The sequence below is a fragment of the Eschrichtius robustus genome, chromosome 9 (genome assembly GCF_028021215.1).
Source record: "Eschrichtius robustus isolate mEscRob2 chromosome 9, mEscRob2.pri, whole genome shotgun sequence".
Lineage (NCBI taxonomy): Eukaryota > Metazoa > Chordata > Mammalia > Artiodactyla > Eschrichtiidae > Eschrichtius > Eschrichtius robustus.
In genome coordinates, this window is record NC_090832.1 from 8,651,744 (window position 1) to 8,674,459 (window position 22,716).

General features: G+C 44.5%; 1 protein-coding gene across 2 annotated transcripts; it reads left to right on the plus strand.

Moving 5' to 3' along the window:
- Nucleotides 1–14,160: 14,160 nt before the first annotated feature.
- On the plus strand, nt 14,161–22,258 carry TAGAP (T cell activation RhoGTPase activating protein). 2 transcript variants are annotated; one of them, XM_068551429.1, is made up of 10 exons: nt 14,161–14,187; nt 14,275–14,328; nt 14,642–14,708; nt 15,983–16,149; nt 16,838–16,999; nt 17,480–17,589; nt 19,008–19,203; nt 20,200–20,314; nt 20,985–21,979; nt 22,019–22,258. In XM_068551429.1, the coding sequence occupies exons 1-10, from the start codon at nt 14,161–14,163 to the stop codon at nt 22,256–22,258; spliced, it is 2,133 nt and encodes a 710-aa protein (XP_068407530.1). The 2 variants fall into 2 exon arrangements, with proteins under 2 accessions (XP_068407530.1, XP_068407529.1); XM_068551428.1 differs by having other exon boundaries at nt 20,985–22,258.
- The last annotated feature ends 458 nt before the right edge of the window (nt 22,259–22,716 follow it).

The window sequence follows — 22,716 nt, forward strand, 5'->3', positions numbered from 1 at the left end:
AACCACATAATTTTGTACCAAATCAAATAGCATCACAGAGTAGATTAACAATATAGACAAGTGTTGGTGGCAAATTCCCAATAAATATGGCAGGACAACTTAAAACTAAGCAAGTTGTCTCTCAACTTAGAGTCTGTGAATCAGGAAAAGACCACCATTCATCTGTTTAGCCTCAGACCCCTAGGGACCAGTTGAGGAACACAAGGCAGGCTCCCTGGGAAGACATTGGGAGACCCTCTGCTGTTTGATGGTGACAGCCATGACACACAGGTCCCTGCATTTCAGAAGAGACCTGGGGCTCCTGTGTGACTCTGTGTCCCTGACATGGCTCCTTTTTCAGGGGGGAAAGTAGTTCCTTTATTGAGAAAAAGCAGTACAGGAAATATTTACATGTTTTACTTACTTAATGAACTCTGAGTAAAATTTATAATCTCTATGTCCAGGGGTCGTTGCTGAAATACTGTGCACCCTCCCTTCCTTCTTTAGTGTTTTTCAACCCCATCATGACTAAAACCAACCAAACAAACAAAAGTAAGCAGGAAGGCAAACTAACTACAAAATTAAAACCTACAGGAAGGAGATTTCCCATGTCTGCCTCTTGAAGGACGTGGGCAGCTTTCACCCAGACTCCTCGTGTTGACTTCTGCCTGTAGGATTCAGTGTCTGCAGGATTTGATGTTTTCATCTGGCCATTCTCGTTGACAACTCCAGTTTTAGGATTTCAGTGTAACATTGTCTCACTGTTAGTTCCTGGGTAGACTTTTCATACTTCCTTTTTGAAACCTTGTCTCCCCTCCCCCCATGGCCATCACCTCCCCCCGTGATGGCTCCAGCCCTTCTTGGGGAAGGCTGTGGGGACCCCCCTCTGGCTGGCTTCAGAAGTTCTCCACCGTGGAGGAGGAGCAATGGTCTGCTAGACAAATTTGGGAAAATGTCCCTCAGACATGAGTATTGAATAGATTCTATAACACAGTCTGCTGAGTTTGTAAATTAATATACGTTGTTGGACTTAAGCAAACATCCTCAATCCTGCTCTCAGATTTCCTAGTTATCTGTAGAATTCCCCTTCAGTTAAGAAATGTTCACATATCTCTCTGACATCCTGGCTTTTTATATGAAATGCCTCCAATTAGAGAAAGTGGGAACTAAGTGACTTTCATTTAAGGAAGTCCTATCTGCCTAATCACATCAAGCAGAGTTTAAAAATGAGAAGGAAGAAAAGAACCGCCAAAATTTCCTCTTTGACAATTATTTCTGAATAAGAACTTGAGCAATCTCATTCAAGAAGGTGGTATTTTTATTCCAGTTAACTGATGCCCCTCCAGAGAGCCAGGGCCGGCATACAGAACCCTAACCCTAAGCCCTAACCCTAAGCCTAACCCTAACCCTAAGCCCTAACCCTAACCCTAACACACACACACACACACACACACACACACACACACACACACACATACCCTGGCCACCGGGCCCTCCAGACTTCCTGCAGCTTTCCCAGTCCTCACTTTCAATGATTCAGACTTGAGTATCCGCTGCTTCAAAACCACCTGCTTTCCTCGTCCCTTTGTCTTTATCTGTAGATTTTAACATAAGGCAGAGAGCTGATACTAACCCTTTGACAGAGAAGCAAATGCAGGCATACTTCCTGTCAATGAAATATATATATATATATATATATATATATATAGTGAATATATATTCCCCCCACATACACATACACACAAATTCATATGCCAAAACCCTAACTCGAAGTACCTTAGAATGTAACTGTATTTTGAGAGGTCTTGTATGAGGTGGTTACGTTAAAATGGGGCCATTAGGATGGGCTGTAATCCAGTAAGAACCAGTGTCATTATAAGAAGAGATCAGGACACCCAGAGAGACACCAGGGATGTGCACACACAGAGGAAAGACCATGTGAGGACACAGTGAGAAGGCAGCCATCTGCAAGCCAGGGAGAGAGGCCTCAGGAGAAACCAAACCTGCAGACACCTTGATCTTGGACTTCTAGCCTCCAGAGCTGTGAAAAATAAATTTTGGTTGTTTAAGCTGCCCAGTCTATGATATTTTGTCATGGCGGCCCAAGCAAACTAATGTGTTCATGTGTGTGTTCGCACATACGTGGGCACATGTGTGTAATAGGACGAGGTAATACAATCTGAGTGGTTAGTTGTGAGGCACAGCCTTCTCATTTAATTAATTCTAGATGCTGAATCACACGAATATGTTGCCCAGTAGAAGCCCTTTCAAGGTTGCTGGATGAGAAGTCCCCCTCCCCCTTGCTCCATCCCCCCGTCCACAGAGCCCTCATGGACCATTGGCTCCCCTTCTTCTCACTGAAGAACCACAGAACGTTCCCACAAGAATTCCAACCATCAGGATTGAGATTATGTATGTTGTCATCAGTTAGTAACTTGGGAAACTGAAATGATGGGATAGGAACACAATACATGCTCCTTGAGTTTGGGAACCATGTCCTTTTCTCAGTCTTTTCAACACCGAGCAAAGCACTTTGTCCACTGACTGAATATAAATAGTATAGGAACTAAATTTACAGAAGTAGCCCAGTTCAACTCCTTGAGCCCTCAGAGAAAGTCGTTCTTTTCTGGAATCTGCCAACGTATCATTCAAAGTTTCGGATGATTTAACCTTCAGTTTTGCATCTGAAAACTTCCTTATATATAATTTGTATCCATAGGTACTGATTTTTTTTTTTTAGTCCCCTCCACTGATTGATTTTTATTTTACATCTCTACAGCCTACTTTAAACTTTATTACTGTGAAGAAATGCATCACGTGCTCACTGTGAGAAATACCGTATCAATAGTTCATGAAGCTGCTTTAAAATAAAGACGCCTGCTGAGAAAGAGACTCAATCAGTGCTTTTTAAAATCAGTACTGGCAATGCAGTGCAAAGCTGTCCTCGTGGCACTTGTGCAAAAGTCATGAGAACAGTTGAGGTAGTCACTGTTTGTTTCAGGCATCTATTCCTGAGTAAGAACCACCCCAAAACACAGTCTCTTGCACAACAGCAATTTCTGATTTTCCTGATACTATTGGCTGAGCAGCTCCTCTGCTGGTTCCACATGGCCTCACTCAGGTGACAGCCTTCAGCCAGAGAGTCCCTGAGGTCTGCAAGTGGGTGCTGGCCAGGCAGGGCACCTGACCACTCCGCCACGTGGCCACTCATCCTCTGGGAGGCTAGACTGGCTTCCCACACTGCCGTCTCAGGGCTGCATGCAAGAGAGCAAAGGTGGAAACTTCTGGGCAACTGGAGGCCCAGGCTCCAGAACTGACATGACATCCCTTTTGCTACATCCTACTGGTCAAAGCAAGTCATGAACCAGCCCAGCTTCAAGGAGTGGGGAAGTAGATTCCATCGCTTAATGGGAGCAGCTGCAAGGAATTTGTGGCCACATTTAATCAACCCCAAAATTGCAGTGGATCCCAAGTCACCCCAACTCTGCCACTCTGTGAGCAAAAGCGGGTGAGTCAGGAAAGTGGTTCTCCTGAGCTGGTGTTCTTCTGAGGAGGGAAACTGAGACCCAGCCTCCTGCCCTGCCTGGGAATGTACCTGCTGCTTCTAAGCTTGTCCAGGGCCTATGGTTGCAGAGAAGGATCCAGTTGTAGAATTAACAGATCAGTTTACCCGGAAAGCTGTTGCTGAAATCTCTGGTCCTCGAGTTTGGTTGCATATTGCAATTCTCTGTAGAGTTTTTTGAAATACTGATGTCTGGATCCCACCTTCAGAAATGACAATTTCACTGGTATAAGAAGTGGCCTTGGTACTGGGGATTTTTTAAAAGCTCCCCAGGGGGTTCTAATGTGCAGCTAAGTGTGCAATGGACTGCTGTTTAAACTTGAAACTGCCTTATCTCATTTGGCAAGAAAGATTCAACTAACATTTATTCTGTCTACCTGGTCATTTGTGATGTGTAAGTGAAAGGACAATGTTATACACACACACACACACACACACACTCTTTCTCTCACATGGCATGTTCTGGTAGCAATAGTAAAGGAAGCTTGCCTTCAACCTTTTAGGGATTTGCAGGAGGGCGTTTTGTAGACAGCTGAGCCCTCCTAATGGGGAATAGATGCCCTGTGGGCAAACAGCCAACTCCAAGGTTCAGAGCAGGCTAGTGTAACTTGCGGTCTATTTGGTTTCCTTAACCCAGGGCCACTGGAAATGAATCACCAACAGGTGATTACCACATTTATTTGAAAAAATAAAATAAAATTAGCAAAGCTTCTGTTTCGTTAGATCTTGGGACTCTAAGTGAATCAAGCAGTACATTCCTTATCTCTCTGGCTGCCTATTAAAGGTTCTTGGGATTATTCTGGACACGAAAGTTTGCACAGCTCCTTTGGAGTAGCCTCCAAATTTTTATCTGGAAAAACAGCTTTGAGCAGAGCAACCAGGAGCGGAGATACATTCAAATATCTGATAAAAGCAGAAGGATCACTTCTGACTGGGGAAGCTGTCATTTTACTCATTCTTACAAGCGAACTTTGGTGAACTTCCTTTTGGGCCCCCAGGGCTGTCTCAGGGTGTCAGAATGAATTTCTCCATTGTAACGGCCTGCAGGCTCATTTCAGGGGCAAGACAAATGCATGAAAGCCAACAAAGTGCTAGAATTGTGGAAAAACCCAGTGATTATTATTATTATTTTTTTTTTAAATATGGACCACAGTTTTTTTGTTTGTTTGTTTGTTTGTTTTTTATTTTATTTATTTATTTATTTATTTATGGCTGTGTTGGGTCTTCATTTCTGTGCGAGGGCTTTCTCCAGTTGCGGCAAGCGAGGGCCACTCTTCATCACGGTGCGCGGGCCTCTCACTATCGCGGCCTCTCGTGTTGCGGAGCACAGGCTCCAGATGTGCAGGGTCAGCAATTGTGGCTCACGGGCCTAGTTGCTCCGCGACATGTGGGATCCTCCCAGACCAGGGCTCGAACCCGTGTCCCCTGCATCGGCAGGCGGATTCTCAACCACTGCGCCACCAGGGAAGCCCCCCAGTGATTATTAAAATGTCATTACATAAACCACCCCAGTGCCCAGGAAGCAGGAGTAAATGCATCTACTTTTTACTTTTTCATGACACTTCACCAGTAGGCTTTCCAAGTGTGGTCCCCAGACCAACTGCCTCAGCATCGCCTGGGACTTGCGAGGAATGCAGAGTTCTAGGCCTCTCCCCAGACATGCTGAATCCGAAGCTCTGGGGGCGAGGCCCACAATCCGGGTTTTAATGAGCCCTCCATGTGATGCGGATAACTGCTCAAGTTTGGGCACCACTCTATGGCAAATTTGGAAAACTGGTTCCCTTTGAGATTTACTGAACTTTTCCCAAAGGATGCATCTCAGAGAAATGGCATTTGGGCTCAGTTTCGCAGTCAACATATGTAAAATTTAGGGAAGATACAAGAAATTTTTTAAAAATATGTCACGTGGTTACTAGCATTTTGTATGATGTTTTATGGCCCAAAGGCATGAGGCAAAACCTTGTGGTTCTTTTTTCTGTAGGAAGAGCCCAGGAATCATGGCCTACAAAGAACAGAGCAGGGGGCCTGGTCCGGTCCATCCACCCCCAGAAGGGGAGGGCTGAGCAATTATGAATATCGACTGTGTATACAGGTGACCAGACATTCTCCCATGGCCTAGTGTAAATTTGTTCTCATTTCTCTCGGTCCATTTTCTCATCTCCCTTTCTCTAAGGGAAGTTTATCAGGTTCACCAGAATCCTCATGGATTCACCTTGACCCCTTTGTCCAAAGACTCTTCATATCAAAAATCACACAAGCTCTACACAATACCCCGGGATCTAAATCAGAACCAGCGTGGACCAGAGAGAGCATCAAAAAGGCTCCTGGGGGCTTCCCTGGTGGCGCAGTGGTTGAGAATCCGCCTGCCAATGCAGGGGACACGGGTTCGAGCCCTGGTCTGGGAGGATCCCACCTGTCGCGGAGCAACTAAGCCCATGAGCCACAACTACTGAGCCTGCGCGTCTGGAGCCTGTGCTCCGCAACAAGAGAGGCCGCGATAGTGAGAGGCCCGCGCACCGCGATGAAGAGTGGCCCCCGCTTGCCGCAACTAGAGAAAGCCCTCGCGCAGAAACGAAGACCCAACACAGCCAAAAATAAATAAATAAATAAACAAAAATTTTTTTAAAAGGCTCCTGTTACTGAGAAAAAACGGCACTCAACCAGTCCCACCCACTAAGGGGTAAGGAACGTCATGAAAAGTGGTTGGCAGCTGAATCTGAAAATGAGAAGACCAAGCTACCCACCGAGCACAGAAGCCTAATCACTGACAAGCTCGTTCAGGCCAGGTTGGAGTCGGGTGGAGACCCCCTGCCCCTTCTCCCGGTGGGAGCTGCGGGGACACTGACCACCCTGCCCCACTTACGGCCACACCACCCTGAACCCCCAGCCCTGGGAGCTGACACGGTCCTCAGAGGCCGTTTCCAGGAGACTTTCTCAGGAGGCACCAAATAAGGCATAGTATCTGAGAAAGGGACCACACGCATTCAAAATGACAAATACTTTTCTTTTTAAAAATTTAAGCAGGAGGTAAAAGCCCTGGATGATTTTTTTTCACATGACAAATGAAAAAAGCATTAAGTTAAAAAAAAATTAAACTAGAGTAAATATCTCTTTAAAAGGCATTTTGGAATCATGGGCTAACTAAACATTTTTCCATAGTTACCACCTTTTTGGTTCAGATTTTTTTTTTTTACAAATGCCTCACATGAATTTTGTAGACTGCTAACAAAGAACCTCAATTTTCATCATTTTCTGTTTTTCGTCAAAACAATCTGCTGAATGATGCCATAGCTAAGTGATGCTCAGGGTTGATGGTATACCCTTTTCTGACATTGTGTTTTCTTTGTGCAATCTTGGGGGCCAAAATACCATCAGAAAGGAAGGATTCTTTAGTTCTTAAAGTGATATATGAACTAAGTTGGAGCATTGCCTTGCCTATGACATGGTGGTAGCTATATCATCAGCAATTCACAGATTCTAATCTCCTAATCTCAGGATATTTTATTTCTAATTCTTTATTGTGATCTCGATAAGTGGGGAAGGCAGTTTAAAAAGAACATTTTCTCCTAGGCTTTCTTATTTTTCGAGCCAGCTTTCTGAAAACACAGAGGTCTTCAACTATTATTTTATGCTGAGGCTATTTTGTATTCCAATACAAAGATTAATTATCACAAAGATCTGGCAGGCAAATTTAAAATACATGTATCCACCGCAAAAACGCAGGCATTTGTGAGTACAGCGAATAATTCTGCAAGACACAAGGACACTCGCAATATTTAGGGACACTGGTCCCAGCAAACCTCAGGGATGTTCAGGTAACCCTAGTGCAGTAGCATGAGTTAAAATTTGGCTGGAGGACAGCCCTTTCCCTGCCAGGAAAACAAATGGCCTTAAAGGCCGTGGCTTGGATGCCCTCCACACCAGACCGAGTCCTCACCTGCCCTCCGCCCCGAGCGCCCTCCGCGAGCCCCGGGCTGGGAGGGACTGGGGCGCGTCTCCTCCAGCCCCATCCCACGCGCCCGCAGACTTCCCTGGAAGTTTCTTAGAGAAGAGGCAGGCAAGGAGTTTTCCTGCTAATTCACTATAACCCCATTCATCAAATAAAAGGAATTTAGCAGAGCCGCGTGCCCTGCCGATTCGTGAATCCCATGCCCTCATTTAAAGACGAGAACCGAGCCCAGTCTGGCTGGACGGCAGCGAGTTTGCAGCAGACAGAGGCCGAGCCTTGGGCCGCAACTGACTCCACGGGGCCTGGTCCTTGATTCTAAACCCCGGTGTCCCGGTCCCCTCAGCCGCACAGCATGGAACCTGGCCCCGGGGCAGGGGGAGCTATAGGATCTGGGATGAAACATTGCGGGATTTCCTCCGCCGGGAGGAGCGAGGCTTCGGTGGGTGGAGGGTGGGAGGTGATGAGACAGTCTTGTTTGTGTGCCCTCCAAGTTCATGACAGTCAGCGTCCGGGTGCTGAGCCCTGCTGCCTCAAGCCTAGCCAGGTGAGGCCTCCTTACCTCGGGCACAACCAGAAGGTCCAAGGGCCTAAATCTAATGCACGGCCGTCAACATAAGCCTGTGGATCACAGTGGCCGGGCTTGCGGGGACAGGAGGCCCTCAAAGTCAGTGACATCCCCCATGGGCATCCCCATCGCATCACGACAGAGAGAAGATCCTTCTCAACAAAGCAAAGACAAAGAGGCTAAGTACCACATTTCAACACCAGTAGACATACAGTGAGAGTCAAATGCTTTCATTTAATAACAGAATTTTATTGTGGAAAATAATGGAAGTATAGTAAATGCCTACTCTGTACAATGCACTCTGCAGGGCACTTGTAAGGACAAAAGGTGAAGATTGGCCCCTGCTTTCTGGAGGCGCAGGGTGAACTGCTGCTGCGGAACAAGGGAAGGGGGCTTGATTCATTCTGCAAGGGTCTGCGGGACGCATCTTAGAGGAGATGGGACTTGAGCAGGACTCGGAGGGAGGGAAGGGGGTGATTCCACAGGGCTGATGTGACGAACAGCCTTCCAGGGAGGGAAGAAGCTTCACCACAGGCCTGAAGGTGCAGGGGTGCACTTTTAGGGAACGACAATAGACTCTGTAGCTAAAACATGACAAGTCATAATCAGAAAAGAAGGCTAGATTCTTTTTAAATTTTTTTTATTTGTAACTTGAAAAACTTTCTAGAAGATCAGTGTATCCATCAATCATTAGGTAGCCAGGTACTGGCGTGATGTAAAAGTCCTCGAGGAAATTGTGACCTCTTTGGGAAAATAATCCTCTATGCAAGAAGTAATTGATATCACTCTGACTGAGAAACTTGGGACTCTGGGTCACTGAGCGGACCAAGGGAGAGAAAGGAAGAGTGAGCCTAGAATGGAAAGACTGGTTCTCAAGTGGGTGTTCCCACAGCAAGATGGGTAAGACTGCACAGTCCATCTGGAAAATACAGGGTGAGTGACTCATAAGTCTTGGTCACAACTGTCAGGACTAGAGTAGCAAGAGCCTTCGTGAAGGGGCATCCTGAGTCAGCCTGGAGATGCAGGAAGAAACCTAAGTGCTCTCAGTAACACCACGAAAATGCGCACTCAGCATAGAAATCACAGACCCTGTCCCAGAGTTTATTGTCTTTAGACACCCGCCACAGTAAAAACAAAGCCAGTTCTTGGGAGAAAAATCTGTTGTGACCAGGAGCTAAGTAATAAACATCCTAACGTGAGAATCACCTTTATGAGTGTGTGTTTTCCTTCAACCCGACCGCCTGTCTTGTCTATTTCTGCTTGCTAGCAAAAGCCAGTTAAGTTTCTTTCCATGTTCCGAAAACTCTTGTCATGCAGGGTAAGAACTTGCTTTTCGAAAGAAATTATGAGGCAAGACTATGGAGAGAATGAAACTGATCTTTCCTTTTTTGTTTGTTTGTTTTTCGATATGGCTGCTTCCAAATTTCACACTGTATTCACAAATGTTCTACTATTGTTCAGAGAAACTGCAGCAGTCAAACTTACTCTGAGAGTTTCAGAATCAGTGGTGCAGGACCTGTCCTCTATGACTCTATTTCCACAGTGGGAACCATGTGCCGAGCAGGGCAGCACTGACGGTGGACGCGGTGGACGTCTCCTTGGTCAGCCACCAGGACCAGCTGCTGATGGAGGCTTACCATCAGTTACAAAACTTACCTGTTATTTAGATCATGACTCTTAGAATCTCCCAGGGACATCAAAAATGGTACTTCCCTCTTGGTCCTCCCATCCATGGTCCAGTCTATAAGAAGAGCCAAAAGATATTACTGCTTTGAAAAATGAGGGGCTCTAACTTAACTCTTTCCTGTTGGCTTACTTACTATGAACTTCAGTAAAGTAGTGTGTTGTAGGCAGATGGAAGAATTACAGACAAGTGAAAAATGCTAATCTCTCTGTGTAACAGTTTCTGCGGGTCACTGAATCTTTGGTGCTATGTATTTTTCAAAGATGATGTAAATTGTATTTGATTGACTTTTTTTTAAATTTTTATTTATTTATTTTATTTTTGGCTGTGTTGGGTCTGCGTTTCGGGCGAGGGCTTTCTCTAGTTGCGGCAAGCGGGGGCCACTCTTCATCGCGGTGCCCGGGCCTCTCACTATCACGGCCTCTCTTGTTGCGGAGCACAGGCTCCAGACGCACAGGCTCAGTAGTTGTGGCTCACGGGCCCAGTTGCTCCGCAGCATGTGGGATCTTCCCAGACCAGGGCTCGAACCCGTGTTCCCTGCATTGGCAGGCAGATTCTCAACCACTGCGCCACCAGGGAAGCCCTAGAGGGAATTTTTTTTATTCAATATAATTTATAGCATTTGCATTTTTATCATTTCTTCCTTTTAAAAGGTCGAAAGTTATCACAACATAATTAACAAACACATTATTCCACTTTTCAAAAGAGCTGTTACTGAAACATGTAATGAACATGTTTATAAAAGTCTATTTCTTATTGTATTTCATAATAAATTTAAAGACATGATCCTCTACATAAAAATATATATATATATAACCCCCAGCAACAATCAAATTTCACTTAAAAATTCACAATGTTTTAAATGACATATCCAAAGACAAACAGCACTTTTCTTATGTCCTACTTCCTCATTTTTCCCCACTGCCATATGTCGATGGCTGAGTCTATAGTTTATATATAGAAGGGCGTTTGTGTCCCTAGGACAACTGAGAAGAAATGTAGTGAAGTGACCAACATAAAGGACACGAGACTCAGAAGTAGAGGAAAGGGGGTGAAGACCGCTTGGGGCAGCTGCCAGCACAGAGCCGTCATGAAAAACATGGAAAATCACAGTGCAGCAGATGTAACCGAGCAGGAAAGGATCCTTTCTTCACTCTAAGACTTGTTGAAGCTCTTAATAAACAATATGCAGTGGGGAGTGATGGACTGTCAGGCAACACACCTTGGCAATGATTTTCATTGAAAATGGCTATGGCTGTAAATAGGGTGAAGATAATAGGCAAATAAGACACGAATGTGGAATTTTCTCACATGCAAAGATATGATGTAGATCAGCAGTTCTCAAACTTTTTTGGTCTCAGGAACCCTTTACAAAATTATTGACAACTCTAAAGCACTTTAATTTATCTAAGTTCTATCTACCCATATGTATCGTAGGAGAAATTAAAACTGAGAAAAATTTAAAACACAAGAAAATGCAAGTTTGCATTCCCATAGCTATCAAAACATCCCACATCATGTGGCCTCTAGAAAACTCCACTATATACTCTTGAGAGAATGGAGTCAAAAAGGCAAATAGCATCTCAGTATTGTTACAAAATAGTTTGACCTCATGGACCCTCCTGAAAGGGCTCCAGGGATCACTAAAGGCACCTTGAGAACTGCTGGTATATGAGTGTTCGAGTCTCCTCAAGAACCCCCCAGCTTGGACTTGTCAGAAGACGCAAAACGGATGGGCCTATGATTTCCCCATCCATCTCTCACTAGAGCAACATACTTTAAAAAAAAGTTTTTTAACATTTTATATATCAGGATTCTAGATTCATCTTCCTTTGACTATAGAATCCCATGACAAAAAGAAAGTTTTTAAATCACTGGTGGAATGTGTATTGTGGGGTATAGGGCATAACATAAGAAGTCCTAAGGATTAGAAAAAAATATGGTCTTCATTTTTAAAAAGAGGGAAATATATCGATTGAGGATGGATGCTTTAGTTGTAAGAGCAGTGCAAACATTAAGTTTCTTAGAAGAACCAAAGAAAGTATCCAACGAAAAAGTTCATAAAATACATATTAGCAAAGAATATGTATTGTAGTAATATCCTATTGTGACTATTTCATAAGTAAATGTATTTATACAGAAATTATTTATTGAGTACCTTCCACGTGTCTGACTCTAGGATAGGACAGCATAAATGCCCATTTTCATAATAATAATGAAAATCAGTGAATTCATCTCAGAGGTTTGTAAGAGGGAGGGTGAAAGAGCAGTAACATCTACAGATGTAGTGGGGTGCTGCGTGAACTCTGGCAGTTTTAAGAGAGGGCGCCTCTGGCTGGAAGCCTGGACACTGGTTCTGTCCTGAGGTCACCCGCCGAGACTCCGAGTTACCGGGCAAATTTTAACAGCTCTGTGCTTCAGTTTCCCAAAATATGCCTAATCATGACCTCCTTTCAGTATAAAGACAATAGCGCTATCAATATAAAAAGAGGCTTAGAATTACAGGTGCTAATAATGAATTAAATCAAGGTATTTGTAAACTTGCTGTTGAAGAATAGCATACATACAGAAATGTACACATCAGGCTAGCAGCACCTGGACCAAGAGATGCACCATTACAAAGCCCCTCTCTGATCCCTCAGAGTCACCATCCAGCCCTAGGGAAACGCTATTCCGGCTTCTAATAGCACAGATTACTTTTGCTGTTTGGGGGCTTTGCATGCAAGATGCAATCTTTTGTGTCTGGCCTCTTTCGCTCAACATTATTTTGTGAGACCCAACCATATCGTTGAATGTAGTTATACACTATTCATTCTTAGGGCTCTGTAAGACTCCACTGTGTGAATGTGTCACAATTTATGTCTCCATTCTATTGTCGAGGAACTTGAGTCATTTCATATATAGCCTTAAGCCATAGAAAAGACCAGCCTTCTCTCTCAACCAGAAGGCAGGATCCACAGATGAAATTCACCATCTCCTTTCTACTTTCGAATGGTCTGACCAAAGGAATTTTTTGTTTACCTCCCATGACAGAATTAGATCTAATCTGACTAAGACCTAAGTATTGAGTTAGGGAAAGAAGAGGTTAATATGTTGACAGCCTGCTCTGGTGAACTCTTTCTAATTGCAGACCTGGCTTTGGATGGTGACTATTTTTCAAAAGAGGCAGCATGTCTTGGGTTTCTTAGAGGGGCAACATCCCGCACCTAGAGGGCGCTTATCAATGTGCAGTGACTGGTGAACAGAGGAGATGGTGGGTGGGAGGGGAGACAGCACCCAAACAGGATACCAAAAAAAGGGCACCTGAAATGACCACTTTAGAAAATACAATGATGTTTACGTACGGAATAACACAATTTCTTATTCATACATCCCACCTATGACATTAATCAGAGCCTTCACCTATGGCCATATGTCATCTTTTCCACTCTTAGTAGTTTACAGATGTCTTGCTTTGAAGTGCAAGAAGAAGAAGAAGAAAAAAGACCCAGAGCTGCCCTAAAAGGAATGAGGAAGTGAGAGCTCTCCAGTGTCTGGCTGACTCTGTCCGGGTGACAGCCCGTGATGTTCTTTCCGGTCTCAGTAATATTCTGAATTTCCACCTGCCCGCCCCCTCTCCCTTATAACACAGAACATGTGAAGTTAGAGCAGTTCAGTCTCCTCACTGACAGTGGATTAGTAGGAGCTGAGTGTCATGCTGTTTCTCCCATTTTCCACAGTTCACGGGAGGTAAAAGAAGTCTGGGTGGAGGCCCTCGGAGGGTAAGTACCATAAATTAACATGACAAGACAGTAAGCTGCCTAGCGGGTCACTGGGCTTTAAGATCGTATCCAACAGAAAATAGTGACACCGTGGAATATGCAACAAATAGTGTTATAAAGAATAAACACAGAAAGCTTTGCTTTAATGTGAAGCCTGCACTTTTGGGATATAGGAATTCTGTACATGTTATCTTTGTTTTATGTCTGCTGTAAGTAGCATCCTGGGAATACGTTTTTTTCTTTTCCAGTTAGATGAGAAAATCTGTGCAAAGCACTTAATACAGTGCCCTGACACACAGTGAGCTCTCCAAAAAAGAGTTAGTTGTTATTGTAATTGTTATTCAGGTTATCTCCTGATGGGAACGTAATAAATGAATAACAAAGTTTGGCATGATGAAGATATCAGGTTTAAAACATTTAGAAATAAGTGTGTTCAGATGTTGTGTTTAATAGCATAAGACATCTGGTAACATATAACTGACTTTAAATGAAAACTTTTCTAGCCAGTAGTTTCAAACTTTGTGTTTAATCAGAGTGGCACTGAAATTGGCCAATGCATTACGTGTATCCCTCCTAACTTTTTCCCATATGATTTCTCGTATACAGAGCCAAGGCCACACAGGAGCAAAGCTCATCATTGGACAGTCAGCCCAAACTCTAATGAAGTTGACAAGCAGCTGCCATGCTGTATGCGCCCTTCTTACATTTATTAATTCATGATTTCTCATGGCAAGAGTCAAAGAGGTTTACCTAATTTAGTGTTTTCTCTTTTAGTCAAAAACACTAAATGCCAGTAATATGGAGACATTAATTGAATGTCGATCAGAGGTAAGAAAGCAATGTTTAAAACTGTTTATCTGCACTGTGAGATGGAAAACTTTATTTTACTTGAATATCATTTGTATTGTTTAGTTATCAGGATAGAAAATCAACATAATAAGTGTAGTAAATTAAAGACTAATATTAATTGAGATCTTCTATCATGATAAGCAGGACATTAGTATTGATTCTGGAAGACAGAAAAAATTAATGGACTATTGACTAGTTTTTGATATGAATAAAATGTTGAATGTATTTTGTGGGGAAAGACTGGGCAGATTTCTTCAGTCATTATTTTTAACTAAAATAAATCTATTTTTAGGGTGACACCAAGGAACATCCTCTGTTGGCATCATGTGAGAGCGAAGATAGTCTTTGCCAGCTAATTGGTAAGTTTTGAAAACATACTGATCTTTTATGTAGAGGTTCTTAGTTTGCCAAACCACAGTGCTTTACTAGGAATATTTTTTTCAAAGTGTTCTTTTAAAGACCACAGAACATTAACACTTGCATGGCAGGGAGGCTCCAGCTCACTAGAGAGCAAGCACTCTGATAGAAAAGATCTTCCCTAAGCCAGCCCCCCAGCTCTCCAGAGGGGTTTTAATGGAGTTACAGGTCTCCTGGCATTTATGTTTTGACAATTAAAATGTGCATACATGTGAAAAATACACAGTTGCCTGTACCATTTTCGCCCTCCTCTAACGGAGAATGATTCTAAGAGCACATGAAGCAATTGTTACTAATCTCAAATCCCAAAGAACCCACCGTTCACTCAATTTTTTCCACAATTCATTGCATTATAATGTAACCCTGACCCAGTTCTGCTGAACTGTGAGGACAAGCCAGTTCTCTATCCATCCTCCTCCACTTGCCGGTATAAAAAGTATAGAAACATATGCCATTGCATTTAGAATATGTAGCTTTTATAATTAGAAAACAAAGGAAAAGGAAGGAGAGAGAAAACAGAGAAAGAAGGAAACTTGTTAGACGTTATACCCATTGCACATGTCTTCAGGATTTTGCAAGGATAAAATATCTTGGTAAGGTCTAGGTTCAAACCTTCCTGCAGCAATTTGTGCCCGCCCTGCCCTAAAGCGTCCACTGGGAAAACCCTGCAGGTGACTGTAGACAGACTGCGTGGTGTAGCTCCCTCTAGTGGTGAGTGTTAGCATGGCCACAGAGGTTTGTTTAATGGCCCGCCCAATGTAGAGCCTTCAAAATGGTCTTGAGCAAGTCACTTCCTCTTCCTATAAGTTTCATTTTCTTCACTAGTCAAAGGAAGAAATTAAAATAATCTATTTCACATCAGAAATATCCACCGTGGTTATTAAGGTCAATATGTTAAGATGGTTGTTTATGACCTGCTTAGTTAGGTTTTGCTCATTTTCTGTAGCAAACAGCTGGTAAAGTGTAAAAACAGGAAAGGTGGAGTCTTTGAGGAACCTTGGTGTTGCTGTTTAGGGGCTGGCTGCCCTGGTAACATTGTAGTTGTTTTTCAGGTTGATTTTTCTAGATTAAGATTCACACCCTTTGCTTCCTCGGTTTTTCAACATTATTTGTCCCACACGGCAAACCATAGATGACAATATCCGTTGTCTTATCTGGATCCTTGCTTATCAATATTTTAATCTAATTTCTCTTTGCTTTGTTTTCTTGGCTGTAGAAATTAAGAAGAGAAAGAAGGTGTTGAACTGGCTCTTTCTCATGAGAAGGCTTTCTTCTTCATCAGATTTTTCTGGGGCTTCAGAGCCAGAATTGAAGTCATCCCTATTTGATCAGCCCTTGTCAGCTATCTGCAGTGACAACGACACACCCCCCAGACCCATTCAGGTAGGTGCACATTCACGCGTGAACCTACTTCAGTTTTCTGCCAGCTGTGAAAAGTCCTCAGGAAATCTGAACGGCATTCTCATGCTAAACTTGTTGGGGCTGATCTTTAGGTTTTTTCCCACGTTTGGAAATGGTGTTCCCACTTAGGAATGCAGTCAGGAGAATACCTGGCTGCTTACATTCGAGAAATTAGTTGTATTTGCCACTGAGCTCAGGTTGATGGTCCCTCCATCCTTCTGACTTCATGGAGAGAAGAATGCTGAAAATGTGTAGCTTCTGAGAAATCAACAGACAGAGATTTATAGAGTTTATGATCAGAAATCCAATGTTTATATGGAATGACTTGAAAGGAGAGAGGCCTGAAATAGTTTTAGAATGTGCAAATTCCAGCTTTCACAATTTACCTCCTCTTAGAAAAATGGCAGGGCCGAGGGAGATAGTCGATAGCAACCAGACTGAAAGGAAAAACTGGCATTAATAGTCTCTTGTTAAGACTGTCTTAGTATCCCGGAGAGCTAACTTTTACAGAGAGGACGTTTTATAACAGGTAAAGTTAGCTACTGTTCATGTCCACTATTTTAATTCTTTTTCTCCTACCAAAACATAGATTTTTCCTGTGTTAGTAGCAGCGAAGTGTGTTTTCAAACCAAGGGTAACCATTTCCTATTTCTATACCCCTTTCCTTTAGGATATTCTCACTATACTATGCCTTAAAGGCCCTTCCACTGAAGGAATATTCAGGAAAGCAGCCAACGAGAAAGCCCGTAAAGAGCTTAAGGAGGAGCTCAACTCCGGAGGCGTGGTGGATCTGAAAAGTCTCCCCGTGCACCTCTTGGCGGTGGTCTTTAAGGTGAGTTCACAGCATTGGTGCCAAATGACCTGCTGATGGGCTCTGACACATTGACGCTCAGGAAATAAGATATGGGCTCTTTACCCTACAAAGCAAAGGAAACTGATCTTACAGTTTAACTTTTTTAGCTAAGCCTTTATTCATTTGTATAAGCATCCCTGTTTCTGTGATCCCCGATTCCAACAGAAAGTGATGCATTAAATTCCCCCCAAATTTCTCTGAGGAAAAGCACTTGGATTGTCCCATGGTCGAGTCCATGCCCCTAAGTCTGGTGGCCCCTTGGATGATGGCCTTACTGCGCCTGTTGTTAGGAAGCTGCTGAGAGACAAGTCAGGTGAGAGATTTCTCAGGCTAATGAATGCAGGAAGGAAAGGGCGCAGCCTATGTAGGGGATGAGCACAGAGTCCCTGAGATTCGACAAACGAGGTGAAAGGATGGCAGCACATTGTGTAACATGAACGGTCCCCTACCACCCTCCAGGACTTCCTGAGAAGTATCCCACTGAAGCTCCTGTCCTGCGACCTGTTTGAGGAGTGGATGGGTGCCCTGGAGAAGCAGAGTGAAGAGGACAGGATCGAGGCCCTGAAGCAGTAAGTTGCCAGCCTCATCCCCGGAGGCCGGGCCCGCACGGTCTCCATCCTTTGATTCTTCACATAACTGTCAGAGTGGTTTACGTATATTGCAATGTTTAGGGAGTTCGAGTGGAATTGTTCATCTACTCCCAGAATACAAATCTAGAGGTACCCTGGAAATTTTTAGAAAGTAGTTTTAGCCAAATGAAAGGAAGCACCTCTTCCCAAGATAGAAAGCGGACTTCAGTACTCACAAATCCCAAGAGGTGGGGAGTCTAAAAATATAAGTAGTTCAAGAAGGTATGGAACAAACTCATAGATGAAAGCCTCAAAGCAGGGTAACCAGCCAGGTGTAGGAATCTGGGGTCTCCTTAACCTGTACACTGATGTCATGCAAAGCAACTATCCTCCCACAAAACATCCCTTAAAGCATAGTAAACAATCTGGAAGGGGTTGTTTGTTCATAAAATTCCATAGCATATTTCATATTCTTGTAATTAACCAAACTGAAAACTATATAAAAACAAATTCCAACGACAGCAAAAACAATTCCATATATAAATGGAAGTGTGACCTGTTAGAGACTAGGAAATCTTAAACACCTAACGTTAAAATATCAGCGCTTTTGCCAAATCCTATGAAAGTCTGTCTATATATTATGATTGTCTCACATGGCTAAATATTTTCAATGAAATATTTATTGAATTGAAGACATTAGTGTGTCTGTCCCTACGATTATCACAATAAGTTTCTGCTTACAGACACAAAGCTCTTTCATAACAATATCTTCTCATGAGAAATGAACGATCCTTATGTTAGAGACACCATTTCATTTTTTGAAGCTATGAAGCTTTACAATTCTAATTTATTAGGAGTAGTGCCAATGTTGCCATTTAAGTGCTGCTGTCACAATTTTTATGAACATGCTCCTATAAACTGATTTAACCTCCATAAAGATTTCTCAGAATGGTATAAAAATGTTTCATCTTCATTTGATGAGCACAGTTTTAAAAAAGGCAAATGATTGTATTCTTTAAAAAAAAAAGTCTTGCAGTGTTAGAAGCAGAAAGACATTCTACATGGCTAAATGGTTACTCAACAAAATGATTTTCGAAATGTATTAAACTATGTATTTTACTGCAGGAGTTAATATTTTGTAACTTAAGATCCATGTAAAGAATAAAGGGCCATGTTATTGGTGTCCTGATCATAAAGGCCAGTTTTTTAGGGCTTCAGGATCTTGTGGTTAACTGATTCATTCCGTGTCAGTTGCCACTGGAAGTGTGTGAATGAACGTTTCACAATGTCTCTTGTGAAAATGAACCTTCCTCATTTTAAACGAAGTCTGGGTGAGGCAGAAACTTTCAACTCGCTACCCTCAAGCTAGACAGGCCGTGAGCCTCCCCTAAAACCAGCCTTCCCGAACTCCATTCCAGGGTTGCAGATAAGCTCCCGCAGCCCAACCACCTGCTGCTCAAGCACCTGGTCTCCGTGCTCCACGTGATCAGCAAGAACTCCGAGGTCAACAAGATGGACGCCAGCAATCTCGCCATCTGCATCGGGCCCAATGTGCTGAGCCCGGAGAATGAGCAAAACCTGTCATTCGAAGCCCGGAGAGACCTGAATGATAAGGTTTGTTTCTGTCTATTTCTGAGAAACTCATCGTCTGTTTGCAAAAGCCAAGCAATAAAATGCCTGTGAGTTTCTCTGACTCAGTCAAGATCACCGTGAAAATACGAAAGGCAAATGCTTTGGTCATAGTTCCATTCTCTTGGGTGTGTACATTGGATGAAACTGAGTGAAGCTAGGCCTGCGTCCTCTATCATCCTACGAGACAGAGGACTATTGATACCCATCTTTACATGACTGTGTCCCAGGATGGAAAGGCCCTTTCACTTTTCTCTCTTTTGTGCATCACACTCTGTCAGTTCAGCTACCAATTTGGGAAACTCCTTAAATGAAAATTTTTGTTGCTTTAATGTAATAGATTTTTTTAAATTCACAAGTTAAAAATGCATGCCTCAAAAATAATTTTCATATAGGTGATTGTTATCAATTTTCCGGATGCTCCTTTCAGATACATAAAGATCTCTCATGACCATTTTGGCATCTCCCTAACTGCTGACCCCCACTATGTCCCCATTCTTTTTTTTCTTTTTTTTTTTTTTTTAAAGATCTGTATTTTTTGTGCAGGGAGAAATGTGATATCAGTCAACACTAGAAACCTGAGTGAATGTACGTAATATGGCATAGTATTTTTTTAAAATTTATTTTTAGTTTTTGACTGTGTTGGGTCCTCGTCTCCGCGCGAGGGCCCCCTCCAGCCGCGGCAAGTGGGGGCCACTCCCCACCGCGGCCCGCGGGCCCCCCACCATCGCGGCCCCCCCTGCCGCGGAGCACAGGCTCCAGACGCACAGGCCCAGCAGCCGCGGCTCACGGGCCCAACCGCTCCGCGGCACGTGGGACCCTCCCAGACCAGGGCCCGAACCCGTGTCCCCTGCATTGGCAGGCAGACTCCCAACCACTGCGCCACCAGGGAAGCCCCTATGTCCCCATTCTTAACCACCCTTCCTTTAAAAATAAATAAAGATCTCGTTAAGCTGACAACCTGCTAACTTTTCCTCACAGGTGAAGACACTGGTGGAATTCCTCATCGATAACTGCTTTGAAATATTTGGGGAGAGCATGCCAGGGCATTCCAGAATTGCTTCTGATGACTCCCTGGAACACACTGACAGTTCAGGTGCGGAAGGTACTCTCAATTGATTCTGACTCTGGGGTCAAGTTCATGGCCAGCTACCAGTCCAGACCAGTAATGTAAAGCATCCCTGGTATCTGAAGCAGAAGTTACCTTCACACATCACCAAATCAGAGTGGACTCCAGCCTGTAGGGAAGTCATTAAACACAGAACCTTTTCTCTCTAGTTTCCCTGCACTGTTTCCTCGGGCTGCAGACACTCATTCAGCTTCAGCCTGGAACCTTCCCCTTCCTCTTCTAAGTCATGAAGAACTGCTAATTTTACTAAGTAACTTTTAGCTAGAGGGTTGGGGTAAGAAACTTTTGTTTCCACACAGTGGAATATGGGTCTGTTAAAATGGGGATGGATCCAGTCAAAAGAGCCATCCAAAGGATCAGTTTTAAATTTAAGATCAATACATTTTCAGTGGAATGCTGTTTTCTCTCCTTTCTCATTTCCTCCCTCTCTCGCTTCATTTTCCTACTTATCTTCTCCACCTCAAAATAGTAGATATGGAAAGAAACAGAATTTTAATGTGGCCAGTTTCGTACCAAGCCCCAAATTAGCATCACCAAATTCCCTGGCGCCATACTTGAAATAAGTAGGTGAACGGTACTTAGGTCTATTTCTAAAAGTAACGCAACAAAAACTCAACCGTCCCTTAACCTCCCGCAGACGTGTCGACCCTGCAGAACGACTCGGCCTATGACAGCAACGACCCCGACCCCGACGCGGAGCCCAGCAGCGCCGGGGGGTCCCTGAGCAGGTGGCCCCCAGGGCCCTCGGACCCGGCTGCCGGCCTGGAGCCCAGAGGCCCGCCGCACCCTTGGGAGCCTGTCCTCAGCCGTGCGCCCAGACTGAAAGGCTCTCTCGGGCAACCAGACAGGAGGTACTCGGACCCCAGCACGGCGGCATCCTCGCAGGAGTGCCTCGAGGGCAGGAAAGCAAACCCGAAACTCACGCGAAGTGAGGATGACTTCACCGTGACCCAGGCGGCCCCTCGTTTTGCAAGTGAGGAACCCGAGGACCCGTTTCCAGAGGAGGTGTTTCCTGCAGCGGAAGGCAAAACCCGGAGGCCACGAGACCCGAGGGTGCAGAGCCCGGCTCAGGGTTTGGTGTCACCGTGCACACTGGCCCCCAAAGCCGCCTCCAGCGGCTCCCTGGACGCGCTCTCCGACAGCTCACGCCTGGCTTCTCCTTCCACTCCCAAAAGAAACTTCTTCACCAGACATCAGTCCTTCACAAAGACTGAGAAAAGTAAGCCCGACAGAGAAATAAAAAAACACTCCATGTCATTCTCCTTTGCCTCTCACCAAAAAGTGTCAACCAAAACCCGCAGCTCTGCTGCGGCTGTGAAATCCCAGGGCTGCGCCAGAGACCAAGTAAAGAAAGGTCTTAAAAAAGAAAGCCAGCTCGCCGGCCGAATCGTCCAAGAGAACCTGTCTGACGTCCACAGCCAAACAGCTGTGGACTTTAACTCGGGGGCCCACTCCCTCTCAGTGGAGAACGTGTTCCAGCTGGTGGATCAGAGGAGCCCCGGCGGCCCCCCCTCTTACGAGGAGGCCATTCGGCACCAGGCCTTGGAGCTCGCCGCCTACGGGAGCCAAACAGTTGGCAGCATGAGGGCCAGGATGCTGAGCCTGGACGCCCGGCTACGCCCTCCTCTCCCTGTCCACCACGGAGGGGACTCAAGAAATACATGCAGCCAGGAGGCACTGGACGGGCCCCGACTGTGGCCCAGGACTGAGAGCTGGAAGCAGAGCAGGACTGTCTGTGCTTCTATAGACATGGCAGGACAGGTGACTGTCACCAGGAGACCTGAGCTGCATCGGCCGAGAACCATGTCTGAGTCTCAGCAGAAGAACAAGCAGGCCCTCCTGGCCCGGCGGTGTAGTCAGCCCATCTTTGATGCTGATCAGTTCCGATTCGCTAAGGAATCCTACATCTAGGATGTGGACCCGTCACCCAGACACAGCGCGTGGCACCTCTGTACACGCAAGGCTGTGTACAGAGCTGCTCTGAGACTCTGTTTTCCAAAAAGTCGTGAATAAGCTCCTTTGGAAAGCTGTGTAGATACCTCCTCAGAGAGGACAGCTACCCAGCTCCTCAATGGCATTCAGGCAGTGTCTGTGCACCTGCATTTGTGCAACATGTAGCAAATGTATCAAATGCATTCTAGACAAGGCATTGGGTGTGAAGAGGTCTACGTCGATGTGTGTATATATTTGTTTGTGAACTTGCGCTAAACTGCATGGTGTCCTCTGCCTCCTGGGGCATTTTTCTAGTGGTTAGGGTTTAAAAATGATCTTTTCTTTTTTTATGTTGCCTCAAACAGCGTGCCAGTTTTCATATTTTCCACAAACTCCATTTAGGGGAAAATGTTTAAGTCTCTGTTAGAAGTTTCCTC